Source organism: Hypanus sabinus, chromosome 1, assembly GCF_030144855.1.
Source record: "Hypanus sabinus isolate sHypSab1 chromosome 1, sHypSab1.hap1, whole genome shotgun sequence".
Taxonomy (NCBI): domain Eukaryota; kingdom Metazoa; phylum Chordata; class Chondrichthyes; order Myliobatiformes; family Dasyatidae; genus Hypanus; species Hypanus sabinus.
Genome location: NC_082706.1, coordinates 91,706,029 through 91,720,697, shown reverse-complemented (window position 1 = coordinate 91,720,697; position 14,669 = coordinate 91,706,029). Strand labels below are relative to the sequence as shown.

Genomic DNA, 14,669 nt, shown 5'->3' with positions numbered 1-14,669 from the left:
TACTGGCATTTTAACTATGTTCTCTTGGAGACAAATTGAGGAGAAAAATCTGGGTGCATTGAACTGGACTCAGCCCACATGCTATACAGTTCCCAACACACACTAATGTTGTTTCTATGGTCATCCAACAAGGTAGAATTGTGAATGGGAGCTAGGCCGTATGTGGTGGAAACAGTACTGCAATGGACTTTCTGGCCATCTGACATCACAAGTTGTGAGATGCCTTTTCATTGTTTCCAAATAATCAATTGAAGGAGGAAAAGCTTTACATTTGAAGCAATAAATTCAATTAAATGCCAGTTTTTTTAAAGCTTCAGTTGTTAATAAATTCAAGGTCAATGACTTCATTCAGGTGAATGGCAGTGTTAGATGCACCGCCTATGCTTGCTGAGATGCTAAGGAGCCGGATGTGAAGTTAGTTTGATTCTTCAGCTCAGTTGTGCATTGTTCTGAACTCAGTAGTAGGTCCAGCAGAATGGAGAGAATTCAAGTGGTTTTGAATCTTATCTCCCCATGCACTGTGTTTCATTGACTGTATGTTTCAATGTACATGTGACAAATAAAGCTAACCTTTACATGTAGGTACAAAAGTCTGGAACATGCCATTGGTTCTTTTCAGAACCATTAGCTAGCAATGGACATGGCATGATCCTGCCCATTGCTTTCTATGATCTGTCCCAAAGTGCTTTTAAGACTCTAAGATGTTTTATTTAGGAAATGCAGCAGCCAATTTGCGCTCCTCCAGTCATGGAATGAATTGAGTGTGTACCCAGTCATGTTGACTGGGACATCACAGACTGTTCTTCAAACAATACCTTAATTTTTATGTGCACCTCAGAAGGCTGAGGGAACCTTAATACCATATCTAGCTGCAGAGCTGTCCTATCAACCGTAATTTAGTACTCAAGTTCCTGAAATGTGATTGTTAGCTGTCAGTCCTAGTAGTGTTCCATTTGAGTGGTTTATGTCAAGTTAATTTTCTGATCAGATGTGATTATTTTTATACCAGACCTGGATGCTAAAAATTTCACTCCTTGTGTTTCAGTAGGTCCGTTTTTGTTTTACCAATTTTTCATTCATTTGGTCGTTACCTTTGTTCTTTGATTTCCATTGTATCAGTTTTTTCCATATCAAATTCTTCAGTTGAGCTATAATAAGAAAACATTGCTTTGTTTTTGATGGGATGTTTATTTACTTGGTGCAGCACTTCCAGCAAAGGTCTTTTAAAGTGACAGCATTTGAAAATCGATTAAGCCCAAAAAATATGATCAGCTGGATTTTCGTGTATTACTTTCACTGTGCTTTGTCTTTTATTTTCCAGAGCATGCAGCATATTCTCTGCAATATGCTGTTAATAACACTAAAAATTGAAGTGAGAAAGAGAACTTGACCTTTTGAAAGGACTGGTTGAACTTAGTACCTCATCTGAGTTGTCAGCTTACATTGTATCTTGCTGAACTTCAGGCATTCAGTTTTGTAGCAAACTGACAATGCAGGTCATAATTTGAAAACATTTTTACTGTTTTTGTTCAGTTAACTAGTTCTCATCTTGACCTGATGTATGGGATTGAAGCCTTGTTAATAGCCATGTCAGCATTACGTTAAAGAATGCCTTTTGATACACTCCAGCTGCTAGTTTTCCCTTAGTGTTCTAATAGTTATATTTCCTAAATGTGATTTTTCTTAAAACTGAGAGTACAATATCCTTAATAGATTAAAATTATTTCCTACCAATTCACAACAGACTAATCAGCCTAAAATTTTGTATGCTTCCTCAAGCCTTCTTGGAAAGCAGAATTGTATTCAATACCCTCCAAGCCACAAGGACTGTTTTAGAATTTTTAAAATGCTAAGATGAGCCAATGAATCCTTGGCATTTGTTAGCTTCTTAATTTCTCCAGTAGTTTTTCTTTAATAGCTAAGGGCACTACTTTTTACATAAATGAAGTTCTTTTAATCATTGTTTACTTTTTACATTACCCATCTTTAGACAGAATTGTCAGCAACTATTGGTCTTTGTTCTAATTTTTATTTAGTCTGAACTGAAAACAGGAAATGCTCAGCAGGTCACACAGTGTCTTTGCAGGGAGAAGGAGAGGTTCAAATGTTTCAGCTGCATTGCTGCAGTTACTGATCTTGGCAAGCTCAGTACAGACTGCAAGCCGTGTTAAAATAGAACTCGACATACAGGAGGAGATTTTCTAGAGCATTGGATCTGTGCTGATATGATGAAAAAGCTGTTCAGTTTATCCTGCTCCTCTGCATATTTCTCATTTTCCTATAAGTTCCTTTTAAAGTAGCAGTCTAATTTCCATTTCAGTTATTATGATATTCTGTGACGTTGCTGTTGCAAAATGTCTGTCTAGACCAAGGGTCGGCAACCCGCGGCTCTTTGATCTCTGTGTTGCGGCTCCCCGTGGTTTGTTAGTTTTTGAAATGTAATTCGAAATTTGAAGATTATGGTGATCTTGTACAATCTAAAAACGTTGTGGAGACCCCATTTCCTGGCACATCCGAACCGGCTCACAATTAGCCACCGTTCCGGCTAAGGGAGATAGCCTACGGGGGTTTGTGAGTACGTGTCTTTTGGAGCATCCGCGCCCACGGGGACGGGTTGAGGAAGGCTTCAAATCAAGGCTGTTTAGTTCGAATAAAGTTACCTTTGACTACAGTGTCTTTATTTTAGCGCTGCGTGTAGCGCTACACCGCTACAACGTGTTTTTTATCGCTATTAATATACATCACCACTGCCAATGCCTGACACCCGCCAGTGCGCGCTTTCTTTTAATTCTTCGATCCAAGGTAGGCTACCTATGAAGTAACCTTCAACCCAACGTCTTTTTTTCGGAGTTCAAAATGTTTTTGTTGCATGCAGAAATGTAATTTCGTTTTCTCTGCAGGAGTTCATCAATTTCATAAATGCAACACATTATTGTTTGTTTATACATAGCATAAAGGCAAAAAAACTGTTGTATGCAGTGTTATTTCATTTTAAATGTCAAACGGGTTTTGTGGCTCTCAGTGTTTTCTTTTCTGTGGAAAATGGGTCCATATTGGCTCTTTCAGTGGTAAATGTTGCCGACCCCTGGTCTAGACCTATCCCTCCCTTCCAACACTCAGGTAATGACTTGGACCTTGAGCTGTACATATGAGCCTGTTTTAAATTTGATGGAAGTTTCTGCCTGCTACCCTTTCAAACCGTAGTTCCATGCTACTAAATGCTGCAGTAACTTGGTAAGTCAGGCAGCATCTGTGGAGAGGAATAAATAGTTGACATTTCGGACCAAGACCTTGAATTCAGACGGGAAGTAAGAGGGCAGAAGATGCGGGGGAGGGGAAGGAGTACAATCTGGCAGATTATAGGTGAAACCAAGTGTGGGGGATAAATGAGTTGCAGGGGCGGGGGAGGGACTGAAGTGAAAAGCTGGGAGATGATAGGTATAAGTCGTGTGAAGTGTGAAGTAGGCGGCATCTGAGAGGAGAGTGGCTCATGGGAGAAAGGGAAGGACCATGCAGGGGTGGGGGAGGTGATATACAGGTGAGATGAAAGGAAGGAGTAAGAATGGAGCCAGAATTGGAAAGGGAAAAGAGAGAAGGGGGTGGGGGGGAGAAATGACCAGAAATTAGAAAAATTATTGTTCATGCCTTCAGGTTGAAGATCACCCGGACAAAATATGAAGTTTCTAGCTCCTACCACACACTTGGTGTAAATATTTTTCCCATTCCCCCTTAATTCATATTACTGACAGTGTCTGACGCCTTTGCTTTTCAGCCTAACCAAACTAGCCTGTATCTAGGCTAGATACAGGCATTTTAAAACTTTCCTCACTGGCAACTTTAGCTACTTGCCCTGACCCACCACTTTATCGAGCTCCAAACTAGTCAGTATATGAATAACAAAAGTAAGGGACCCTGTACAGAGCTCTATGAAACCCAAGAGAAGGCAGCCTTACTGTCAAAAATTCCTATCTAGTGTTTCCTGCCACTCGTGTTTTAGATCCTATTTGCTGTTTTTCTTTGGATCTAATGAGCTATTAAGCTCTAGTATTCTTGGACTGGAAGTGTAATTTTTGCTCAGTGTGGATTTTTTTTATTGCTGGAGTCTTCTAGTGTGCTTACTGTTAAACTGCTAGGATTTTATAATGAGTAACATTTCTCCACATCAAGTTGTAGCTCTGGAGAATAAAAATATATAATTCAAGGATTTTTCCATCAAGAAATCCCTATCACAGTGTCAGTACCATGCAAGATAGGATGTACTGCAAAGAGAAATTGTTTACATTGCATAATTTGAAATACTTGGCCAAGCTTCAAAAAATGTTCTTCAGTATTGTTTATTTATCCACACACTTCCCTCTGCTCATCATTGCCAGACAAAGCCAAGATCACATTGACTGTAATTGTAAGGCAAAGCCTCTAACGCATCAACCATAGTTCTTAGAACTTGAGGTGCAATCAAGTCCGATTTCCAAGGAACATTTGATTTTAAAAGATACTTCCTTTTCAGCAAAAGTAACATGTCAGCTTTTTAAACTGCTAGAGCAAATTTTTGCACTTGGAATAATTGAGCTTTTGAATTGGAATTGATTTATTACATGTACTGAGATACGATGAAAACTCTGTAGCTTGTCTTGCATAGTGTTCATACTGATCAAATCATTATGCACTATGCACTATGCATTGAAGTGGAAAATGGTAAAACAATAACAATGGTAACATTGCAAAATAGAATGTAGTAGCTGCAGAGAAAGTGCAGTGCAAGTAAACAGTAAAGTGCAAAATCGTAGAGAAGTACATGGTGAGGTCAAAAGTCCATCTTATCATACCAGGGCAATATCTAATAGTCATATCTGAGGGTCAAAGCTATCCTTGAGTCTGGTGGTACATGCCTTCATGCATTTGTATCTTTGTCCATTTGAAGAGTGCAAGAGAGAGAATGTCCAGTATGGATGTAGGTTTTGATGATGCGGTTTGCTTTACTGAGACACTGAGAAATCTAGACTGAGTTCTTGGTTGTTTTCCGTGATGTGCTGAGCTGTGCTCCTGCGGTCATGAGTAGCGCAGTTGCCGTTACAATCCATTATGCATCCAGATAGAATGTTTTCTGTGATAGATTGATTTAAAATTGGTAAGGGTTGATAGGGACATGCCATTGTTCTTGAGCCAAGAAAAGTAGAGAATTGGGGAGCTTTCTTGGCCATGGCATCTTCATAGCTGGATATTTTATTGATGTTCCTAGGAACTTGAAGCTCTCAATCTATTGTTGTAGACCAAAGCATGTGCACTGCCCCCCCCCCCCCTTCAATGACTAACTCTTTTGTTTTGCTAACATTGAGGGAAACATCATGACATCATGGACATAATGTTACTAAGCTCCCTTATCTCGTCCCTGTACCTCCGACTCATTATTTGAGATACAGTAGTATAATCCGCAAACTTGCTGATGGAGTCGCAACAGAATGTGACCATACAAGACTTCTCATGGTTCCAATCAGCAAAGGCATTCAGTCTTTAAGAACTGATGAATTAAAGCTGACTCATTTACCCCCAGGGAAAATTTAAAGCTACAGTAACCGCTTTCTCAGTTTCTAGGGAAGTTTGCATATGATGGTAGAGCTTATGGCTGTTGCCATTTTTAACAGTGCAAGTAGTCTGTTTTGAATGTTCAGTCATTACAGTATAAACTATCTTGTTGAGAATACTGGGGTTTTATGGTCTTTTGGACAGTTCAGCAGGGTGTTCATGATCGCCAGTATTCACTGGAGCCAGGAGAGTGTCGGACTTCAAATTACCTACTGCATTTTTCCAATATAATCTTAGACAATGCAGTCTGATCCTACAAGCTCTGCAATATGCAGAACTACATCATTAGTACATAATGTCTGGCTAGCCTGTTTATGGCATTGTTAAATGAGGTATCATAACAAGTGAAGACACTTGGGATAGTGGCAGGGGAGCTTTTGTGTCCAACTGAGAACAAATGGTGTTTTATCTGTTGGTGCAGCATTTCTTCACTTGGGCTGCATCAGTGATCTTGGATTTTTTAAGCATGTCTAGATCCTTAAATCTCTGACTGTGAGGTGAATGCTGCTTAAAAAATTATGACTGACATCCTTTATTTTAAAATCTTAATTGCTTTTATATTCAGAATTTTTAAACTCCTCCAAACCCCTGCCCCCCCCCCCCCCTTCATTGGGATCTGTATCCAACATTTGTTGCTTGTTCCTAATTGTCCTTGAGGAGTTGGTGTTAGGAAACGATTGTTTAAGAGCTTCTTCAGTAGAATAGGGTTAAATCGGGTTGTTGACCGTTGCTGGGCAATGCAGCTTGAATGGACAGAAGGACCAATTCCACTCTATCTTTAAATAAAATACCATTATAGATTTGAAAGATATTGTTGGATTAAAGACCTATTGGTTAGGGTTTGTGCGTTTTGAGCAAGCTATGTTGGCACCAGAAATGTGATGACACTTGAGGGCAGACCCAGCACTGCCTCTGTGTTGGTCAAAGAAGCAAATGACACTTTTCACTGTATGTTTCAATGTATGTGTGACAAATAAAAGTAATCATTATCATAGCCCTTGCAATTACCTACAAGTTTGGCATTATTTTATAAGTTTTCACTTTAAGCAATCAAGATGCTCATCTGGTACTATTCAAGCTATTTTGGGTAGCATTCATCACTCTTTTTCAGGTCTATACAATGTATCTTTATTAACCATAACACTGTTTTTATCAATAGTATACAGTGTGCTTAAAAGCTTGTAGCTTTTTAATAGAAATTGTTTTTGGTGTGAATTTCTATTTTCTAATGAGTGCTCATTACAATTTTTTGTAATTTGTAGATACTTGATTTAGCTTACTGATATTTTCTGCACTTTAATTGAAGAATTAGATTCCTTTCTGTTTTTGGAAATATCTTTTACCATTATTAGTACTATGCTTTGGAACTTGTACATTGTAAATGTGTAGTATTCAGCGGAATGATCGGAACATACTAAACTGAAGAAAAGATCTGTCTACACAAACCTAAAATTTTTACCAAGTTATATAATATTAAGCAATTAAGTATTACTGCCCAATAAAATAATTTCTCTAAAGTGCAGAAAAGGGAATAAAAGCATTCTTATTTTTTAATCATGGAAGTATTTTGTAAAGTAATTTGTTGATGAATATGCTGTTCTGTTTATTGAAAGATGGTGACATTGATTTTATCCTGGCTCCCGCTGTTGGATCTCTTACCACAGCAGCATCTGGCACTGGACAGGGACCAAGTACGTCTACCATATCAGGTGAAGATTTCAGATTTTGACATCTCATGCATAATAAAAATCCAAGACCATGTTAGGAACCCACAAGCTGTTTAGCAGTATTAGCAAATCATTGTGTGCAGCATCATTCAAAGCTGTGGGTTAGCAATATCCATTCAAGGTGTAGAAGGAATGGGCTAATGATGCTAGTCATGTAAGTGATAACTGTGTGTATATATTAAAAAAAGTATATATATATATATATAAAAATAATAATTTAGGTTAACAATGGAGCAACAGGGTGTGAAGAACTTAGTGTTTGTGGCAAATTTGCTTTATATTATAATTGTCTTGAAATTTCTTGTTCCAATGTCCTTTGGAAATTATTTTATAATTTATCATTCTCATAATGTATTTTAATGTGTGTAATATGTGTGTATACTAAACATACTTGAAAGTGACCGAGTGAGACAGATCAGATCTGTGCATCATTTAAATTAGAGTAAACACAAGACTATTTGTCACTTGAATACTCCTGAGAGCCTAATGTTGCTTGTTTATTATTATTATTTTATTTCTTTTTAACTTCTTTTTGTATTTGCAGAGTTTGTTGTCTTTTGCACATTGGTTGTTCATACATCTTGTGGGCCTTTATTCATTGGTTCTATTGTTTGTATTTACTCTGAATGCCTGCAGGAAAATTAATGTCAGAGCTGTACTATATTTATGGTGACATTTATGTTCTTTGATAATTTACTTCGAGCTTTTTGAATTTTGAACTTTTTAACTCTAGGCTTAATATAGTTACTCTTGGCATTATGATTTTTGCCTTATGGGTATTGCCGATTTAAGATGTAGAGGCTATGTCCTTCCTGGTTGAAATATTTCAGCCACTTTTTTTTAGTCACCAGTGGGGACTTCAAGCCACTGTCTGTTGAAGTGGCAAAAACTGAATCATTCAGGAACTTGAAAATAGGAATTCAGTTGGCATGCGAGTTGAAGTAATATTGAGGGCCATAGTAGAGAAAGAGCTGAAGACTGTGGTTAACTGTGCTGGCAGTATTTCAACAGGCTGACTAGTGTCATTTACCTCAGTTCTGATTCAAGAATACATGAGTTTTAAGCTAATATTAGCTTTTCTGCTATCACTCAAGAGGGCAGGGTAAAATGATTATGGCATGTGATGTAGTCTGAAACTGTACTCAGTTGCCTTTGTTACGAACCCTGTAACTGGGTCACTTACCAGCAAAGATAGAGAGGTCTGTTGAAGTCTGATGGTACTATTTTTAACAGTATTTATTAGTAAAAATACACAAAAGTAATATCAATGCAAACATACAGATAATATACGTCATCAATACTAAATCTAGAAGTGCGGGTATAATAATAATCAATAAGAAATAGCTCTATCGTTGTCTGGGGATAATGTATTGTCCGATGGAAATATAAAAGCCACTCAGTTCATTCAGGCTGCAGCCTTTGGTTGGAGTCAAGAGAGAGATTTTTAGAAACTTGCCAGCTTTTCCTTTTTATGATTTCAATCCTTCGAGAGTTCCGTTGGTGTGGCCGGTCACTTGTGGCCTCTCCTTTAGCTAAACCGTTCTTCCGTGGTAAGGCCCCAATCCCAGGCAAAGGGAAAGGACGCACGCGAGCCCCTCACCGGCTGTCGCTATTAAACGCTGTCACGGGATTCCTAGCGTTTCTCCTGGTGCGTCTAAAGGGGTTGTTCCCCAGACCCTCTTTTATCCTTATTCACGGGGTCTCAGATGTCAGTCAGGTTGGGATGATGCAATCCCTCAACCAGCCCACTCTGGTCATCCCCTGAGGGCTTCAATGAATAATACAGTACTCAATACACAATTCCATCTCCAAGAGACGATGGCCCTTATCCGTGGCTATGTCTCGCTGAGGCCTGGACACATTCCAAAACCTTGAGGATTCTCTCTCATTTCCTGGGTCCCAGACCCAAATTAATAACGATCTTGCGATTCTCAAAAAGGAGGGGGTTACTTTGTACCCTTCGGCCCCTCAGAGTTGTGGCACATTCGTAACACATGTAATGAGGCACCTTGACATACCATGGTAGTCAAGAGCATCACCCACTTGTCATTAATTCAGAGTGACAAAGTCTTAACTTTGCCAGTTACCTGTAAGCTGTACCTTATCAAATTTACAAATAAAATAATGGGCTAACATTTGAATTGTTTATTTATAGGGATGGAGTTTGGTTTATTTAAGAAAAGCAGAACTTCTTTTGAATATAGAAGATAAAAATCAGATTAAGCAATACACTGACTACTTCAAGTTAAAGGTTGAATTTACATGTATTAAACAAAATATTTTACTATCTGTTAATTAATTTGGGACCACTGATGTGTTTTTAACAATACAGTGAGGTATCTTAACGTACCATGGCAGTGCAATCAGTCTAGAGCCCCACTTCCATCTGTCCTGCACCCCACCCTCTTGTTGAGAAATGGTTTAGAGTTTCTATAGTTTTTTTTAAGGTAATTTGTAATCATAACGTGCAGGAAAAAAAGTGGATCAATAGCTTATCTCTGTAGTGTAGATTCTGTACTCATTTATAGTTTTAATCGTGATCTCATGTTTAGTGCCTGGTGAACAAGAATCCTGTTGAATTTGGTTAGCGGGCTCCCAGCTGCAGTTTGGAAATAATGTTAGTAAGTTCTTCTGGACTTACAACTTCATTACCAGAACTATTTTTAAAATCTTAATGGTAATAGCCAAATGAGTAATCCTGGAGTTGCCGCATCTATAGAATATACATAACTATTTATTTGTTCCATTTATCAGCATTACTGAAATGTGGAAAGATCTTTATTCCATTTGCTAGCCCCAAATTTACTGTTGGTTAATTTTAAAGTCATATATATAGTGCATTAATCATCATATTGTATAGAAAAATTTGTAAAAGCACATTTTAAAATCTACTTAAAATGTTTGTTTCGCAGGTCCTTCAGCTGAGCCACCTGTTGTGGAGTTAAAGGACAGAAAAGCTAATGCTCATCTAATCTTAAAATTACTTTGTGAAAGTGTGGTATTGCGACCTTACCTTCGAGAGTTGCTTTCAGCCAAGTAAGTGAGGTGCATTACAGAAACAGATTTTGCAACAGATTTATATAGGAATATAGCCGTTACAGCTCCTAAGGGTCAAGCTCTCTGGAGCTAACCTGGTCCAAACATATCAATGCAGTTATAAAGAAGGCAGGACAGCGACTATACTGTATTAAGAGTTTGAAGAGATTTGATATGTCAACAGATATACGCAAAAACTTCTGTAAATTACTGTGGAGACCATTCTGACTAGCTGCATCACTGTCTGGTATGGGGTGGGTGGGTGGTAGGGGAACAGCGACTGCAAAGGACTAAAAGAAGCTGCAGAGGGTTGTAAATTTAGTCGGCTCCATCTTGGGTACTAGCCTACAAAGTACTCAGGACATATTCAGGGAGCGGTGTCTCAGAAAGGCAGCATCCATTATTAACAACCCCCAGCACCCAGGGCTTGTCCTTTTCTCACTGTTACCATCAGGTAAGAGGTGCAGAAGCCTGAAGGCACAAACTCGGTGTTTCAGGATCAGCTTCTTCCCCTCTGCTATCCAATTCCTAAATGGGCATTGAACCCGTGAACACTACCTCACCTTTTTAATACATTATTTCTGTTTTTGCACAATTTTAAATCTATTCAATATATATACTGTAATTGATTTACGTATATTTTTCCTTCTGTATTATGTATTGCATTGAACTGCTAAGTTAACAAATTTCACGACACATACTGGTGATAATAATCTGATTCTAATTCTTCTCGTGGATCTGCATCAACTAGAAAGAAACATGGATGCTTCTGAAACATTGGATTTGATACGGCATTGATAAGATGGTGATGTTATCTAGTTGCAGTACATGGTACAGGAGAATGGGCAAGTCACAAGCCAATTTTTAAATGTGCATAGTAAATTCCTAAATAAGTACAAAGAATCTGAAAGCATTTCTTTCCTTACAGCATAAGTTTGAGTGATATGTATCAGAGTCAAGTTTAATATCACTGACATATGTCATGAAATATGTTTTGCAGCAGCAGTGCAGTACATAAAAAATAAATTACAATAAGAAATATAAATTAAATAGTGCAAAAAGAAAGGAAAAAATTGAGTTAGTGTTCATGGGTTAAGTTTTTGTTCAGAAATCTGGTGGTAAAGGGGAGAAGCTGCTCCTAAAACTTTAGTGTGTGTGTCTTCAGACTTGTGTACAGTGCCTCTAAAAAGTATTCACTCCTCTGTGGAAGTTTTCATGTTTTATTGTTTTATAACATTGAATCACAGTGGATTTAATTTGGCTTTTTTGACACTGATCAATAGAAAAAGACTGTCAAACAAGAGAAAATCTGCAAATGCTGGAAATCTGAGCAGCACACACAAAATGCTGGAGGAACTCAGCAGGCCAGGCAGCATCTATGGAAAAAAGTACAGTCGGTGTTTCGGGCCAAAACCCTTCAACTCTTTCATGTCAAACTTGTAAACAGATCTTACAAAGTGATCTAAATTAATTACAAATATGAAACCTAAAACAATTGATTACGTGAGTATTCAAACCCCTCTAATATGACACACCAAATCAACACTGATACAGCCAATTGGTTTTAGAAATCATATAATTAGTAAAATGGATATTTGCTTTTTGAGATCTGTGCAGAGTCAAGGTGTTTCAATGGGTTGTGTTAAAAATACAATTGTATCTGTAAGGTCCAACTGCTGGTGAGTCAGTATCCTGGCAAAAACTACACCATGAAGACAAAAGAACACTCTAAGCAACTCTGCGAAAAGGTTATTGAAAAGCACAAGTAGTGAGGTGGATACAAGAAGATTTCCAAGTCACTAAATATCCCTTGGAGTACAGTTAGCTCAATCATTAAGAAATGGAAAGAATATGGCACAGCATAGCATAGAGCAGGCTGCCCTCAAAAACTGAGTGACTGTGCAAGAAGGGGACGAATGAGGGAGGCCACCAAGAGACCTATGACAACTTTGGAGGAATTACAAGTCTCCGTGGCTGAGATGGGAGAGGCTGCACATATAACTGCTGCCCTGGTGCTTCACCAATCACATCTCTATGGGAGAGCGGCAAAGAAAATGCCACTGTTTAGAAAAAAACTCACATGAAATCTCGGCTAGAGTTTGCCGGAAGGCAAGTGAGAAACTCTAAAGTCAGCTGGAAAGTCTGATGAAATCAAAATTGAGCCTTTTGGCCATCAGACTAAATGCTATGTTGCACAACACATCCAAAACACACCAACTCTACCATGAAGCATGGTGGTGGCTGCATCATGCTTCATTGCAGCAGGTACTAGAAGGCTTGTGAAGGTAGAGGGTAAATTGAATGCAGCAAAATACAGGGGAATCCTGGAGAAACAGCTGATCCAGTCTGCAAGAGAACTGTGACTTGGGAGAAGATTTCTTTTCCAGCAAGACAAATTACCCCAAGCATTAAAGACAAAGCTACATAGGAATGGTTTAAACAAAAGTTAATGTCCTGGAGTGGTCAAGTCAGAGTCCAGACCTCAATTCGATTGAGAATTTGTGACCGGACTTGAAAAGGACAGTTCACACATGATCCCTATGCTGTCTGACAGAACTCGAGCAGTTTTGTAAAGAAGAATAGGGAAAAATTGCAGTGTCCAGATGTGCAAAGCTGATAGATACCTATCCACATAGATTCAAGACTGAATTGCTGTCAAAGGTGCATTTATACTGACTTGAAGGGGGTGAATACTTATCCAATCAATTATTTGGTGTTTTATATTTGTAATTAATTTAGATCACTTTGTAGAGCTCTTTTCACTTTGACATGAAAGAGTCTTTTTGTATTGATAAGTGTCAATAAAAAGCCTAATTAAATCCACTGTGATTCAATGTTGTAGGACAATAAGACTTGAAAATTTCCAAGGGCAGTGAATACTTTTTATAGACACTCTATCTCCTCTCTGGTAGCAATAAAAAAGCAGGTCCTGGGAGTTGGGAGTTCTTAATGATGGACGTCACCCTTTTGAGGCATCACCTTTTGAATATGTTCTCGATGCTGGGGAGGCTAGTACCTGTGATGGAGCTGGCTGAGTTTGCAACCCACTGCAGCTTGTAAATTAATCCACTAAATTTTGTGAGGAATTGCCTACAGTTTTGCAATGACTGCTTATATATCTTGTTCATTTCATTCTGTAGAATCTACTATAGATTTTTGTACTGCCATTTAAAAAAATTATTAATCCAGGGACAGTTTAAGAAGCAATCATGAGCCATAGTTCCTTAGTCATGGTGGTGCTAGATAAATGACATTATTGGTTTCTAATAGGGTATGATGCTAATGAGTTGTATTTTAAATGTATTTTCAATTGTAAGTCAAAATCTGCTTTATTGTTTATCTTGTGTATCTTCAGGGATGCTAGAGGAATGACACCTTTTATGCTTGCTGTCGGTGGGAGAGCTTATCCAGCTGCAATTACTATTCTGGAAACAGCTCAGAAAATAGCCAAAGGTAACTATCATTTGAGGAGAATATCTAGAATTCCATGCTCTATCTCTCTATAACTCTTATCAATAATGAAATGTAATTGAATTTGTTGTCAAGTTATGACAGTGGATTGCAGTCTTTTCCCATGTGGTAAAGGCTTAATTCCCACGTGGTTGTAAAGTATTTTCTAGAACATGGCTTGAATCCCCAGAGTGAACAAAAATAACGATATTCCTAAACAAGAGATTCTACAGATGCTGGAAATCCATAGTAACATACACAATATGATGGAGGAACTCAGCAGGGTCAGTGTTCCCACTGAGGCTAAAATTATCCTTGATGTTGGGCTTTTCTGGATAGGAAGCCTTTCCAAAGATTACTGGAATTATGAATTGGTGTTAAATTTGAGGCTTGTAATGCAGACCTCCCCTTCCCCTCCCCCCCCACCCCCCATTTCTGCTATTATGGACAAAAGCTTTGAAACATTTTCATGGCAAAGTTGCAGCAGCTAAATGATTTCCTAGTATCCTGGAAATTAAGCTGTTCAGATAACCTGGTGGATAAATGTTGAATAGCTACTGTTGAACCACGAGAATCCTGTTTGTATGGAGCTTTCTATTAGCTTTTCAGAGAGTCTGATTTTCCAAGTGCATGATAAGTGATTCTGATACCAAAAAAAGCCAGAAATGTCAAACCAGAGACAAAAGAATTCTAGCTGACAGAATAGTGAAAATTACTAAGTTTTTTTTAACCTAGGAGCCTATGAGGTTTCAGACAATTTAACTTATGAAACCTGTGAGCTTTCAGATGATTTAACTTGCCCCCCCAGCTATGTAAATATGCTAAACTACTCTCTGCTCAACTAACAAGAATGCCATCACAATCATTTTGAAG

General features: G+C 38.2%; 1 protein-coding gene across 10 annotated transcripts in view; it reads left to right on the top strand.

Moving 5' to 3' along the window:
• ubr5 (ubiquitin protein ligase E3 component n-recognin 5) overlaps positions 1–14,669 on the top strand; it is a 186,750-nt gene that overhangs the window by 99,567 nt on the left and 72,514 nt on the right. For all 10 annotated transcript variants that reach the window (XM_059972068.1, XM_059972101.1, XM_059972059.1 and 7 more), the window contains 3 exons: positions 7,197–7,292; positions 10,223–10,346; positions 13,702–13,799. In XM_059972068.1, coding sequence (XP_059828051.1) covers positions 7,197–7,292; positions 10,223–10,346; positions 13,702–13,799 — 318 coding nt within the window. The remainder of the gene's footprint in view (positions 1–7,196; positions 7,293–10,222; positions 10,347–13,701; positions 13,800–14,669) is intronic.